This window comes from Achroia grisella, unplaced genomic scaffold (genome assembly GCF_030625045.1).
Source record: "Achroia grisella isolate CSIRO2021 unplaced genomic scaffold, CSIRO_AGI_Agris_v1 utg402, whole genome shotgun sequence".
Lineage (NCBI taxonomy): Eukaryota > Metazoa > Arthropoda > Insecta > Lepidoptera > Pyralidae > Achroia > Achroia grisella.
In genome coordinates, this window is record NW_026712841.1 from 5,478,136 (window position 1) to 5,495,389 (window position 17,254).

The 17,254-nt window shown below is 31.6% G+C and overlaps 1 protein-coding gene across 1 annotated transcript in view; it reads right to left on the reverse strand.

Annotated features, from left to right (window-relative positions):
- Positions 1–9,909, reverse strand: part of LOC131844295 (division abnormally delayed protein) — a 134,016-nt gene extending 124,107 nt beyond the window's left edge. Inside the window, exon 1 of the mRNA XM_059193142.1 lies at positions 9,639–9,909. Coding sequence (XP_059049125.1) covers positions 9,639–9,774 — 136 coding nt within the window. The 5' untranslated portion in view covers positions 9,775–9,909. The remainder of the gene's footprint in view (positions 1–9,638) is intronic.
- Between the last annotated feature and the right edge of the window lie 7,345 nt (positions 9,910–17,254).

The window sequence follows — 17,254 nt, forward strand, 5'->3', positions numbered from 1 at the left end:
TATCATTCTTTCGGAACGCAGACTTATCATAAGAAGAATGAGTAAGAAAATTGCGTGTTGCTCATTTATATATATATTTATTGGAAAATATCTATTTATTAATTAAAAATCTCAAGTAATCTTGAGCAGCTGCACCTCTTACTAATTCAATTCCATATACACAAAATGTAAACATAGCATAAATTAGCTTATCTACCTTAAATAACTAAGAGACGTGCAGGCTTCATAATGAACCATGATAACCTACGGTATCTCTTAGCTACAACACAAACCAACAGACACAATATGTCCATGTCCCAGGAATAATTAGCACGTCTTATCTTGCTTTAATTAATTCTCGAATACCGTTACAATTTTATGCGAACGCGTTTAATGCGAGACTACTCATCTTATTAAATGTCCTTGAAGCTCCTCTGTTCTACGCACTTTCTTCTGCTGTCATTTATAATTAAATTCTATTACTGTAATTTGCTCCAACCATTAATGAAAATTGTCTAAAATATGTACGTATCTATGAACTTACACATAAATTTCATCCTGTTATATTTTTAACAAACCTAAAATACCTCTTGGAACGTTAAAATAAAACTTATATAATTTAAAAAATATATATAGGTTTAGAAATAACAAATATAACCATAACAAGTATATTTAGGAATAAAAAACATCATAATATTTTAAATGAGTTGATGAAGCTCTACATCTATGTTTTTACCAATTTTCATATTTTATATGTATACATGTAAATAAAAAGATGTCGCCCCTTTCCTATAACACTGGAGCATTATGAAATCGTCATCAGATAGTTACACATACTTGACCCATACTAGTAGTGTACTAGTAAGTACCTATTACTAATAGTACCTATACATAGAGTAGTTAGTTACTTTATATAGCAGGCTTAAAATCTACTTCAGAATCTATGCTATTCAGATATATCATAACTATAACTGTACACTACCATATAAAGCATGATAATAATAGCCTTAAAAAGCAATATCATGAAATCCTTACTATATAAATTAATCTCCACTACTGATCATTTGACGTCTTCCTCGTGGAAGGTCTCGGAAGATAATGCCGACCTACATTAAAAATATACCGTTACGAGTTAATACTCGTTATAAGGTAGTCAAAGGTATTGTCAATTATAGACGTGTTGGTAAACGTAATATGATAAACACGAGAGTTTGTGAATATGGATGGAAAGATGAATAGATGGATGTTTGTTACTCTTTCACACAAACTACTGAACGGACTTTGATGAAACTTTACAATAATATAGCTTATACATTAGAAAAACACGTAGGCTATAAATTTCATGCGGATGAAACCGCGGGCAAGGCTAGTATTATATATGCCCACATCTCGATGGATTTATTTAAATTGAACGTGCCAGTCGACGAGGTTACCGCTGAATTAATTTTTGGTTAGTTATCGGTTTTTCCCTCACCACTGGAGAGTCAGTCAGTAATATAAATTGACACACATAGTTTTTTTTGTATTGGCCAGACATGACCTACATTTATATAACTTGCTAAACCAGCAAACATTATTTTACCGCTTAAATTGAAGTACTAAGATTAGAATTAGTATGTATTTTTCAATGATAAATCATAAGAAAATAAAAATAGACGAATTTGCCAAATAAATTTAAAAATATATTTAGGGGTGGGTGTCCCTTATCATTGAGGGGTATAAAAAATAGATATTGGTCGAATCTCAAACTTATCCGATATGCACACAACATTGTGACCCGATAATTTTATATATTCGAAGATTTATACTTTTAAATCATACATGCTAACACTGCATTGTTTTTTAAATGACATCACTAGAAATATCTATATCGAATCACAGTAATATCAATAGTGAAATGTTAAACGGAACCATTCATTATTCATTATTCGAATAAAAGAAACGAATATAAACAGCAGTTAAGCTATTCATTCTATAGTGTAACGCGCGTGTTCATACAAAAATTAACGATAGGATCACTTATTAAACTAAAGCACGCTATTAACAGATAAGGGTTTGTATTATGGCGGTGTTATACGTTAGCAATAACTAAGAAAAAATAAATAATCACCCCATGAATAATAATAAGGCTTCCCCAGTAAGCTCAGCGAAAGGCTATTTAGACAATGTTTCCGGTACAATTTTACGAAAACATTCATCCATTTATTTTCAAGTAATAGGCCATTACTTTAATGTGTAGTGAATTTAGTTTCCTGTTGTCGGTTTCATATAACCAAACGTCTTAATATATATAATTCGTTTGCATAAGTGTGTTTGTCACCTAACTCCTATATATACTAATATTTCGTCGATTTGAATGCAATTTTGTGGTGTGCAATTTCTTTTTTGTTTATTTGTATATTTCAATTTGTTTCTGGATAGTGTGGAAAGCAGCTGGCGCTGCTTATCTAGGCAAGATATTGTCTGTACATAAACTGTCTGTATAGTAATAATCCAATATATATAGTTATACATAGTTTCTCTAATATTCCTTTTATATTATTTATTAATCTGCTTATATGAAGTTTATCCACATATAGTAGTATTGTCTCTATTATAACAGATATATATGAATATTCATAATAACAGCATCCTCGTTACCAGGATCTATTCTCGAGGTAAAGACAATAATCAGCTGGACAACGCATTCAAACAATTCGTGAACATTATTTCAATTATGATACTGATGACGCATCCCACATATATGTACCTAAACCCGGCTCTGGTGCCTTGTTATATCTTTTTATATCCGGTAACCAAGGATTTGAACGCTATTCATAAGCCCAAAAGCGGCACTACGGTCCGAGAGGCTATTAAACAAACTCATAAAGAACACTGAGCCCTGAGCCAACTGTTTTCACAATGGATTCCAAGAATGCAAAAAATAATAAATTGTCACGGACGGTAATTATTTTGAAAATTTTGAAGAATATTACTAACTTTGAAGTACAAATGTTAAAATAGATTTTAGACTTGGAAGTCTATTTTTAATATCAGCTCGTTCCTAAGTGAATTTGACTGATTTTGTACAGTATTACAAATATAACGATCATCTAATAGAGGGTAATATTCAAAGGCACCATCCTAGACCGCCCTTTGGCAGCATTGACTACAAATGTAGACTATTACTGGCCAAAATAACATATATTCTGAGTATTAAAGTGTTGTAAAACATATTGATATCGTATTAAATAAAAGTACAGAAAAGACGTACCATCATAGTCATTTACATCGACTAACGTTTAGAATGGCAACGCATGACTTGTATCACGATCCTCATGTGATAACGTGATGCTGTTGTATATTATAGATGGTTATCGCTTACCTAACAAGTATGTAGTAAGATTGTTTGCCATTCCCCTTAAATAAATAAAAATCCTGAAACACATCGAATTATATACTGCTATGTCACCTTTTGGTAATAGCGACAAAATATATATGTTCCATAAAAATAATATTTTTTTAATTACCAGACTATAAATTGGCTTAAAATAACTGGTAATGAATGCCACCCTTGTTGATAATAACACTTCACAACTAACAAGCGTTTGTCATAATGTATAAACAAAAATGACTGAGGTGTACGGGCCAATACCTGCGTCTGCGCAGGTAGTGTCGGCGGCACAATGGCATTCCGAACATTCAAAATGAATCAAAATTCGACGCAGACTCCGATGACTAACTCTCGGACCCTGCTGATATATTACAATAATAATGGCCGACTCTATTGTTGTTATTAGGGGATGATTTTATTAAAATTCCCTCGCAGGTGCGTCTACAAATTTCCGTTTTTGTACATTCACCGTTAACTGTCAAACTGATGGTAGAGATAAGGAACTAATTAGTTAATACAACATATATGTTCAATTTTTAACGATAGTTTGAAATGATAATTATCATAAAGCTATAAAAAGATAAAACTATGCCCGTCTTAAATCTCCCTATATATGATAAGTAAATGCCATTCAGGGACAGGTCAGACGTGTTTATTGGAGTGCGCCAACAAGTCCTTCCCACTAAACGACTGGTTCCATTATTTGTATGGAGCGGCGACCTCCCGTACCGACGGGAACAATGAAAGTGAGAGAGGGCAGGAATGCGCGCGGGGGCAGGTGTGCGGGCGCGCGGGGGACGCCTGGTTCCCGGTTCCCAGGCGAGGAATTCCAGCACAAGCAACAAAGCCTACTCGCCGCCATTCACCCCGCGCTCCCTCCCCGCTCGCCCCTCTAGCGGTTCCGTCTCGCACTCGTAATTTTTCGTGACTTTCCCCCTAAGTAGCTTTACGGCAGCGTGGATATCAATGTTCGATATTCAAAAATCGTCGCACACTCCCATTATGGAACATGAAAGGGGATACTTCTCATTTGATTTTTGCAAACAGCCTAACAAATTCCGATTCAATACGCGCGCGCTGTTAGAATTCATTACGATTACACTCAAGTGAGTTCAATGTAATGCAATACTTATACTTTAGGTAAATAATTATAAATAAGTATTATTGTTTCATTCATGCGAGCGGGGTCAGGGTCAGGTGTCATATCATATAGAACAGCTGACTTGACATTCCGTTTCTAATTTAAGCTAATATAGAATGGTACACAAGTAATATAATGTAATAATTGTTTGGTTATAATTGTACATGTATGACACTTTGTTACTGAAAATACATTCTGTGTCCTTGAGATTCATCGCTGATATCATATAACCACGGAAATGTAAAGCAAAGTATATACTGGATACGTTAGGTACCTACTAATAATGATACATTTATACAACTCAATAGTATTGCAATGGTGACTTATAAACAATACCTAAAACACTAGAATAACCGTTGCTCTATTACAAAATATGAAATAATAATCATTACCCATTTCTTAATTCATTAATATATAAAAAAATAGAATAAAATAATAGAAATATTAATTTATTGCAATCGTAGGTTGTGTTACATAGTTAAGTTGTACATAACAGTGTAAAAATACATTTAAACATACTGTAATCGTGCCACCTGAATTAGTATATAATTGTATAATATATATTAGCTGTTCCGGCAAACGTTGTTTTGCCATATAAATTAATAACGCTATAAAAAAATAGGGGTTGGTGATATAAGATAGAATTCTCAAACCTACGGAATATGCATATAAAATTTCTAAAAATCGGTCAAGTCGTTTCATTGTGACACGAGAATTTTATATATATGATGTCAGACAGATGTCACCAAAGAAAAAATAATTAAAATATAGTACATATACACCATTATAACCGTATCTACACTACTTATGTAAGTTTCATTCTAATTTTCATAATAAACAACTTAGATAATGTAAATTAAATTTAATAGAAATTGAATAGTGCCTATTAAATTTCTACAGCATTAACAATATTTTAAACTATCATGTACTTTTAATGTATAAATAATGGTACTTAATAATACTAAATGATGATATATGTAGTATCATTTATACAAGATTTACACATTGAAATACATAGAGCAGAAGTATTAGGATTTCGCTACATTAGACTTTCCGACATTGATCATCCGCAACTATAAAAGTAAATAATTATAATTTTCAGGTAAATGAATAATAGCAAATCCATTTAGAACTTTATTCATCCTTATTTACGATTACTAACAACCACACAATACTAGAGATACATATAATTTATAAATACTCTTCCTGTATTGTGTAATAATTATTTATTGCATTATGTATGTAATAATCAGTTTTAACAGGTTCTTACCTGTTAAAACTGATTATTACATCTATTGTATGGTAAATTATTTATATTATCGTATACTAACTGTTACCTGTGACCTCGTCCGCGTGGAATGAAAATAAATAAAATTTCTAAAATAAGACAGGCTAAGTTCTTATAACGTTAGATGAAAGTGTAAAGTGAAACTCTCGTCAAAATCGGTCCAGCCATTTAGAAAATTAGCAAGAAGAAATATTTTTTATGTAAGTACCGTATATACTTTCATGTGCATTTAGTAAAATGCGGTTAATTAAAATTAGAAACAGACACTTTATTTATTTATTTATATTAGATTGTAAGTCAGCAACAGATAGTAAATGAAATCTCAACAAGCGAATGTTTTTAAATAAGTAGTCGTAGCAGTAGTATTAGTAATAGTCTATATGAAGTACATACATACGTGATACTCAATTGAATAAAATTACAAGGCACTATAAATGTTTTCATTACTTAAACAGAAATAAAACAAAAGCTCCTCACAAAATAGTCTGGCATTGCGATTACGAATGTCTTTAATTGAAGGGCGACCCGTAATGTAATGTTCAATCAATACAGCAGTCTAGTTATAATGTTCTACATAGAATTATGAATTAAAATCATACTCTATACATCTAAATCTAATTAAACATTAACAAAAAATATTAATTTGAGAGCGTTGTGGCAATCTTTAAATGACAAGTTATATTTGTGACTGACTCTCCGATACTGGAAACTCTTATTTTTAGTCAGCACGTAACTACTGCTACGGCAACCTAGTTGAAATGTAGAGAGAGGTAAAAACCTTTATTTATCATAAAAATATTCGTGTTAAAATCCGTTTAACTATATTATTAATGAAACACTAGGAACAAAAGTAATCTGAGAGTAGGCTATGGAAATTTGAGTAAATATAGAGTTCACCACGGGGTCGATAGTTGAAAATGCTTCTGACTTACCCATTTGGAATAGCAGTCGTAATCTATGAACATACTTATAGGTAGTAATATATATTTTTTAAATTTGACACGGTCATTATTTCTACGTAAAATTGGAAAAAATCATGGGATCTTATAACACTGCCGAAATAACGGGAACTCTATAAAAATAATAAGATCCCGTGATTTTTTCTAATTTTACATAATAATATGTAGGTAATCATGTATTGTAGTATAAATTAATTTAATATCAGTATTTCAATGTTTTCGCAACATCCCCAAAAGTTATAAGACTAATGTCAATGTTAAATAAATCAAATATTGGAATCCCCAATAAATATTTTATGTCAAAGTTATCCGATTTCCATTCCCTTATTAAATATGAATCGAATGAAATTCGTTCGGAACGAAATTGTGGAACTTCTAAGAAAATGATATCAAATAATTATTAAACAACAAAACTCAGAATGAATGACCATATCTCATGTATTTTTATGGTCTTTAATAATCATTCATGTAAATACTTGCAGATATATTTTATTTTTTGCTGTAAATTGTTTACGGATTGTTAGTTTTGTACACTACATGTGTACTATTCGAGAATATTAAATGTTGTTTTTCTTTATTTTATTATGTCTAACACTTGGCATTTACGATTGGCATTTGACAAAGAGGGTCGAGCTAAATATAAATTGCTAGAGTCGCCAAATCTTACCGAAATGAATAGATTGTCATATTTTCGGTTCAGTTAAATATTACTCACACATAATAAATAACCTAATCCTTCAATGGGCAGAGTCTGATTGTAATAAAACAAATTTTTAAAATAACGGCTGTACACAAAGTAGTGATTTCTAATCCGAAATAGAAGATAAGTAATCATAATAATGTAATAATATAATAAGTACCCATTCGCCATTTGCTACAATTATATCCTTTACCCTAAGTTCAAAAATTGTTTTCAGCCATAAGGCCACCTTGTAGTGTTTATATGTTTACTAATAAATTGTATTCACTAATAAATTGTACTTATCTTCTATCAATTTTTTTCTGGATGATTATCGATTGCCTGCGCTATCGGTTTATTGCAGGACACCAGTGGAGGATGGTAAGATGAGCATGAGGTCAGTCGGCCCATTGTGACTGACTAGCGGTTTATCCAGATGCTGATAAAGAAAACTGAGTGTCCATTATTGCATCAGAAATGGTAAACTAAATTTATTCGAGAGGTAGCAGTTCTTCTTCATCCATATTAAATTTAAATACACCCAGTCAAATGTCAGATCAAATAATATGATGAACTATATATATTTTTTTAATTGATGATAATGGAATGCTGCACCTGCGCTAACGGTTTATGCTGGCCATCCTTCACTGGTGCCCAGTGAAGGATTACAAGATGAATATGAGGTCAGGTCAGTTAGCTAACTGTCCTGACCTCATATTCATCTTATCATCTTCCACTAATACCGCACCGGCGTAAACCAATAGCACAGGCAATACGCCATTCTATTATCATCCATAAAAAATCCCATTCAATTATTAATTCTGAGATTTGCATCAGTGTTAATGGATTGTTTAACCAGCTGTGAATGTAAGGAGGTAATCAGAGACGGCAGCTGAGCAGCGCGTGCGCAGATATACGACACCCCCACTTGTACTGCGGTACAGATAAGAAATCTTATAAAGTATTATTATCTGCACTTTTAGCTTCATATTTGCATCTATATGTTTAATAGTCACCGTTGTTCCATTTTAGTTGAATTGCCCTGATTAAGTGTTATTTATATTCAGGTATTTATTTGATATTGCTATTGACTTGTAATAACATATATACCTTCTCGATTATTCTAGATGGAGCAGTCGAAGACAGCCATATTCCGGTGGGTGTATTTGAATCGAATTGGGTATATATAGTTTGTTAAAGGTGTGCCCATCAGCAGAGAGTTAGATAAGTGACACACGATTTTTTTGTGTCGCCCAAATATGAAGTATTGGGGTATAATTTAAGTAGTTTTATATTACTTTACTGGTTGATCAGGCAAAACAACAGCCGTATTACTTCAGAGATGATACATAGTTAAGATTTCACTAAATACGAGTGTAATGAAACCGTGATAAATTCATCTATTTATTAGGCATACTATTGTTTGTAACTGGTACATTTTTATATTTTGTAAGCTATACTGTATTTGAAATAAGTAATTCTATTTAATCTGTTCTTTGCCTATAAAAGTTTTTAGTTTACTTATTTTTATTCCTACTTATGGAAGTTGCAATCATCTTAAAACAAAATCCAAGTATTTCCATATGTTCATGAAGTTTATCGACGACGTGTTTTTATTCCTGTATGTTCTTGGTAGAACTTCCTGAAGAAAATTATAATTTATGATTAATTCCTGTTGAATTTGTCGCAATGAACTAACTGACCAGGCTTCATACTGATCTTATTCTCCACGAGTGCACTATTGTATTATCATCCAATATGAACTTTTATAATATTTCTAGGCATTGACAATAGATTCCATAAAAATCTATGAAGAACAGTTTATATTACACAGTAAGTTTGTTAATGTCACAGTTTTTCACCCCACTGCGCCACGACGCTGTACAGTATTAAGCTCGAGTTTTACAAGTAATAAAGAATACAATAAAAGAAATAAGTTCATAAAAGCACCTACGAGCTAAATACAGTAAACCTGCCAGTCACAGTTAGCGATCTTTACGTTTACATAAATATAGAAATTATAGAACATAAAAAGTTTGTTGTTAATATTTTTATCTTACAGGTTTTTCTTCAATACAATATTCTTGTCTATATTTTTTTTAAAACCATAAATTCAACTGGGTATCAAAAATATTATATATTTTATTAATATAATTCAAAAAGTTTTTATATTTATTCAGATTTCAATAAATCCAAGGTATTTGTATCAAAAGTCGCACCTGGTTGATTGCTATCGTCAGCTGATGCATTATATCTGGCGAAGAATCCTTCAGAGCCAGAGCATGATGATGCCGCGGCGGCAGAGGCGGCACTGCCACACGCCAACACCATTAACACCACAATATAACACTTCATGTTCACAATTGCCACAAAAAAATACGAAGTTTTTAAATTGCAAGCGCTTTTTTTAATTGGTCACTCGCGAACGCGCGTTCGTCGTTGTGATGAGCGACCGAAACGCGTGCACCCACATCGGTGCGTCTTCCCGTACTGGCCATACTTGTCTCGTCCGTCATGTCACAGAGTAAGAAATGGCCACCGGCCGATGCGACAGATCGCATAAAATAGATTATTATTAACAACAATAAAAACAAATAAATAATATTCTAATTTTCTTGCCACGATTACTCGATTGTACGGGTACTCATTTTATACATTAAATACATTTCATTTATATAAACTCTACATATATTTCAAGAAATATACTTGAACACGCGACTTTGTAATTATATTTTTAAAATGTTGCAGTAACAATTTAAATTTTTATGATGTTTTACAGTAAAATGAAGAAAGCACTTCTAAATAAATTATTATATACATATCAAATTCAAATGTTTAATACTTTAACAAGAAGAACAAGAAATGACTCTACATTCGGTTAAATAAATATTATAAAAAGCATTCAGCCTCTTATAGCTAGTCTGATTAATTAATATCAATTGTATCTTATTATGAAACCACCACTGCATTTACATCATACTACAATTGGATATGATATTAATTAAAACACGATATAAAATGTTTCGAGCTTTTGGCACATCCTGAACTTAGAAACATGACATACAGCTTGTATTGACCACTCGTTTTTTTTATATTTATTAATAGACTCTATTTTAATTTTCCTTATATTTTAACTTAAACGAGTGATTTATAGACTATGTAAATATGTATCTCCTGAACTCTTTCTAATAATATACTATTATCTCAGAATGCTGCAATTTTACTACCGTAAATATGCACATGTTTTTGATAACATAAATCAGTAATAGTAATAAATAATAATCAATAGCAATTGTGTTATTAGATATTCTATATATATAAAATAGGATTTTATTAATTTCCATTAATTGCAAGTTATTAATCCAACAAATAGATTATTATTTTTCTTATTTGTTCGGTTCTTATAATATGTACATAATAATGCCTCTAATTATATTTATTTATAAAAAGAATTCCTAATTAAAACTGGTAAGGTAATAAATAGATTAATCTTACAAATCATAAAATACAGAAACTTTAAAACATTGTATTCTAAATGAAGAAAGTTTCTATACAAAATGCTGTAGTCATAAAAGAGTCTGGTAGTGACAGGCAGCGTCAGACTAGTCTGTGCCGCAGGGCGTTGCGCGCGCACTGATATTGAACGCTGGTGGCCACTCCACTAGTCTTGCACATGATAGTTCGCGAGTCAGAGCGCTCTATTCAGTTCCATTAGGTTCATTGCGAATAAGTTTGTTCACTCCTAACTTAAGTTATATAAAGGTAGTGGACTTCACAACCTCTACGCCTATTTTATTGTTTTGTTGAGCTGCAAATACGGTATCTTGCTTTTTAGCACACAAATCAATATTTTAAGAAAAATGTCTATGTACTTTATCAATCAAACTAATGAACTTAAGAACAGATAGTCTTAAAACTAGTTTGCGTAGTTTGTCTCTGCGAGTGCTCTTGCGAACTAGTTCTTTTGCGAATTAAACAAGACTACACTCCACGCTTATCCACTCTCTGAGGCGAAGTTCTCGCAAAACGCTACAAAATATCACTCGATATTAAATCAACTTATTTTTTATAAACATAAAATCAAGCTGAGATCTCTAGAAGTGTTTCTTTATATACGAGTATGATGAGGTCGTGTTCTTTTGATTATATTCATTGAATACAAAAGTTCAATAACATCTGAAATATTTGTAAGAACATAGCAATTGTTTGGAACTTTGCATTGAACGTCTACTAATTATCTTTAATATTCTAAATCGTGCTATTCAATAAAATGTAATGTATATGAATAAGTAACTTTAGAATGCTATTTTACGGTATCATTACTCAGCTCTATCTGTTTATTAGTCTCATTTGGGGTAGACAGCAGGTTGCTAATAGTGCAAATATATACAAAATCCTACTTTGTGTAATTCTAATAGCAAACATTACACAAAAGTCGTCATTTTTATGACTGTACTATTTAAATTCTTAATACTACACTGTGTCATAAATCTATAATGGAGTGACCATTAAGTATCGGATTTACTTCCTGAAAATCAACCATACAAGAAACTTTTGGTTAATTGAATTTCGTCTTAATGGAGTGACCATTTAGTTATCAGATTTTCTTGCTGAAAATCAACAAAATAAGAAACATTCGAGTAACTCAATTTCGTTTGGGTTGTTGTGATGAATTCGGCTCTATTTCGGTTCGTCTGTATCACTACACATCTCTATCTTTACTCTACTCCCTTGCGGAGTGGGCAGAAGATTGTAGATAAGATATACATTTTTATGAATACTAAATGCACTCCTATAGTGTAAAAATGTAAACACAAAATACCCAATCGATTAATATATTGGTACTCTTACATATTTTCAAATATTTATGATTGTCTGTTGTTACTTAATCACGCTAATATACTGTATATCTAGAATCCAGTAGGTTTATACATATAATTATTAAGTTGTAGCATACTTTTTATCTTAATACTGTCAGATAAACATTAAATGGCATGTAATAAGTGGTTATAAAAATCAGATATATAGGTTTTATTGATCCATAGTACACGTTTTATCTTAATTCTGACTGGTCAAGGTAACAACTTAATAAAATTCAATTAACGACAGTCTTATTCTAATTCTTCAAGTATCTTCATTCCATTGTATGTGAATCGGATTTTATTTGTCATAAAAGACAAATATGTAAACAAAAACGTTTTAGTATATATTTTTTTATGTAATCGCAATGACAACTAAGATACGTGCCACTAGAAAAGAGAAAACAGTAACTGTTGCCTATAAACTCACCTATACGGCCTATAACACAACCTAAATGAAACGAAATTATAACTGAAACTAAAATTTCAACACAAGAGGCATGACATTTTGTTGAAGTATTAAAATGCCTTGCCTCGCATCCTGTAATGGCAACGCATGAGGTCACGGGCTTCACCTGATAATGTGATCTCTTTTATACTGTAACGTATCTACCATTAGCTTTTTTGCCATTTCATTTACCTAAAAAAATCCTGCCTATCTAAGTTCTATAATCCATAACCATACTTATAGGTGGCTGTTACTAAAAACAGTAATTACAGCTTCAGTTACCGCGGTCCGTCAACTTCATATTCCATTCCTAATGCCACACAATACCGATATTTATTTAAAATAAGAAACACGCAACTACTATTCTTTTGACTACTAAAAAACATTATTCAAACAGACATTTTAGGTTGCTTTAAATTACAAAAGAAATTCCAAACATCAAGCTGCCGTTCTATTCTACGTACGGTAGGGCTGTCCTACGCCGATTGCATACTAACTTTGTACGTCACTTTACATAAACAATGTAGTTCAAGCGGGTATAAAATGACCCATTCCTATGATGAATGCTGTTCAAATGCCATATTTTTAATTTATCACCCGATAGATAATCCAGGTAGACTCATTGAGGTGCTTTGGTAGGTCGCGTCGCCGCCCGCCGCGCTTCTTATTGTTAACTCAGTGTAGCGGCGGCTTCTAACAAAACGGTCCAATTTACAAGAACACCGCGACAGTTTCCCACAAAAACAATAATTAACTATCACTTATTTTGTATCCCTATTACCCTGTGGCACCGTTGTTTTCTTCCGTGACAAAACAGTTTCATTTTATATTTAAATTAGAAAAGTAGGTTTATGTTTCCCAAAAAGTAGTATTTTAATCTTTATTGTCTTTTTAGTTTACATATAATAAAATCCTAGGCCAAAAATACTGGAATAAATACCAAACACGAATACGAAATAATTTTATCAATATGGCACCTACAATTTAATGATTCTTCAAACACTGGTATTGTACAGATGTTTCATTTATTATAATTTGTTGTCGTTTGATGAACACAGATGGCTATCTAAAAATGTTAATAGTTGCGAAGCCCATTTGCACAGATAAAAAATCTATTAGCTACATTATGTACAACTAAGTATAGAATTAAATCTTATAAATTAACAAAAAATGTCATACAAATTTGTTAAGTAGGTATAGGTATAATATTTCGTTAAATATATAGATAGCATAATACAGGTTATTTCAAAACTTTCGTTAGAAATTAGAAAAGATGTTTACCAAAGATCTTTTGTTTATATGAGAATGTAATAAACGTAAATTATAACTGAATACTTTCACATAACACCAAGTAAATTTAGAGCTACATTGAGTTCTCCGCCCATATCTTACATTTACACCCACGCCTAATTTATTTATGTGGCCCCAGACTACACTACACACTGCTATGAATGTTAGTGGCAATAAAAGGGACGTCTCATTTATTATTGACAAATATTTCGCGCTGAAAAAACTTTGAAAAGAGGCCTAACGGAAGGCGCCGGGTCCTATTTTATTGTATTTATCGCGTACTCAATAAGAAGGCACTTTGGCGGTGGAATGTGTATTTTTCACAATAAAAGTAATAAAGGACAGGAAATTATATTACTACTGATGGTCGGTGATACATTTTTGTGCGCAATTGCCTCTTAGGAGAAAGGCAGTTGCGCTAACGCGTTTATGTCTATTATATTGCGTGCGTTTGCGCATGATTATTGTAGAAATGTTTACACAATTTTAAGAGATAATTTATTACTAATAAAGATTTCTAATTAATTTTAATACCATTAAAATATTAATTGCTTAATTAAGTACTCATTATTGAATTCTAATTAAATTCTACAGCGTCGAGTTATAAATGTCAACATGATATCTTTGCAATAAGCTTATTTATTAAGCTATGATCGTGCAAATTTGTTTCCATACACATTTCATAATATAATGCAAACTTTAAAGAACAAATCGAGAGGCGTGTTAAGTCTTGTCGACACAAGTTCGAACTCCAGCCTATTACTGCGCCGTGGCACACAAAAAACAACACAAAAACACCGTGCACAATGGCCGCTGATGCCGTGAAAAATCTTTACAAATAAAACAAGCAGTCACCGCCCGGGACGATTCTTTATACGCTTCTATATCGTTTAAATTATGTATATTTGCCATACGAATGTGCTATGTCATTTACCTACAGGAAAGTTACTTCGTCATTGCTCTTTTTAACAATATTCATATTGACACATAGGTATACAGAAGCGAAAAGGCTCAGTACAACACCTAGATCATAAAAAAATTAAATTCACATATTGTTGAGATAAATGATACAATTAGAAGAAAATCACAAGAAATAATAACATAAACTACTAGGTGTGCTCGCGGTTTCACCCGCGTTAAATTTCAATAAAAATATAGCCAACATATAGGCTTCTGATGCATAAGCTATAGATATTACTGTAAAATTTCATCAAAATCCGCTCAATAGTTTTTGCATGAAAAAGTAACAAACATCCATACTCACAAACTTTCGCGTTTATAATACTATTAAGACTAAGATTAAGAATGAAAAATATCAATGCATTTTCTAATATTCCCGCATCTCTGCAACATTGGTCATTATACGAAAATAGAGGTTATCTTCTTCATGTAAATCATTCATTTAGGCCAATTTAGTACATCAATAGAAATAAAAAACTTAAAGAATGCTAGTAAAAGCAATTAATTGAACGTCGTGTGAATCAACCACTGCCGAAAACCTATTAAATTAATGGTTTTATTCGTGTACGATCGCTTGACGCTAATTCTCTCGCCACTCGATCTTTACCTGCACCCAAAACTGTCGTATCATACCCAATTAATCACCCAAAATACTAGAGTTCCATTTCAATGAGATAATGACCTCGCATTATGAAATATAGCGTGTTATTTTGTGAGCCTTCCTGCGTTGTGAATGAACTGTAGCCGCACTCAGAACGGTTTTTGTGAAAGCGATAACACCGTCATTGTAGTGGCCGGCAACGAACAATAAATGCTGTACCTATTGTCGACCTGAGAAAAATCATTAATTTCGTACACATTTGTAGAAGAGAAATAATATGAAAGTAAAAATAAATGGTATGTCCCCAAAAATGTATCATCCACATAAATGTAACTAATCTCTATGTAGGAAGTATAGTTATTAAATGTGATAGTACAGAAATTTATTTCTCGTAGGTATAAAATAACAATGGTATTGAACATTTTTCCTTTATTGTAGTAATATGTAGTTATTAAAAAATAGCTAAATTTATAGAATTGGAACACATGTTGAACATCTCGTTCCTCACATAAAGACGAATCAATACAGTAGGTATTACCGTATCCATTTGTACTACCTTAAAATATACAGATTTTTGAGAGATTCAGGGAAATTTCTGACACATCGGAAATGATGTACGGTTTAATAAATAACCATACACCATATAGTCATATAAAGCTAGGGACAGAGTAACTTTTGAAACGTATAAATAAAAAAAATGTATATATAGCAATAATATAATTATATTCAATCATTATTTTTTTTTAATTACAATACTTTTGGGACCTATATATTATATATTATGGAATGGCGAACAAGCTGACGGCCCATCTGATTATACCTGAAGGAAACTACGAGATAGCTTTATAAAAACTGTTTTATTTTCGATCCACCCACATAATTAGACATATTCAATAATATTCATGCAACATCTTTCCCTTAATAATAATAATATGTAATAATGTAATTATAGTATCAAACACGCATAATAATAAACATAGTATAAATATAAACAATATCTTCAACATGATATCTAACATAGTTAAATTATGCTTCCAAGTGTGAATATCAACACATATATATTTTTACATTTTAACATGATTTAACTAAACAATTAACTAATCACATTTATACACTGTTAACATATTTATGAACTTCATCTTACTAATTACTTTTGTTATTTTTGTTTATTTTATTTGCTTAACATTTCTGTTTCTTTTTTTTTTTTTTTTATTTTTATAACTATACTATACTACTATACATACTACTATACTTTACATTCATTGTACATTACACAAAATTATAGTTTATATATTATAGTTTACATATTATATTTTTATACCTTTGTTTTTACAATTAACAAGATTAATTTTAATTAATTACCATTTCTTAAAATTGTATAATATTATATGTATATTTATTAGTGTTGTTTTGAATATAATAGAGTAGCTATTTCATAGATTAGGTGATTACCTAAGGTTTAGCCCTTTAAATTTTTAGCCCTTTTATTTTTTCTTTAGCTAGTTTTGCAGCTGCCCTTTCCAGCCGTGGAGATGGAGAGGTTTGCACGTTTTTGCCATCAAGATCGTCACAGGAATTATACGCTTCTGAATTTTCGGAAGATTGATTGTCATAAGACCCGTCTTGATTATCGCCGTCCTCACTCGTCATCTGTTGCGATGACGCAGTTGGAGCCGA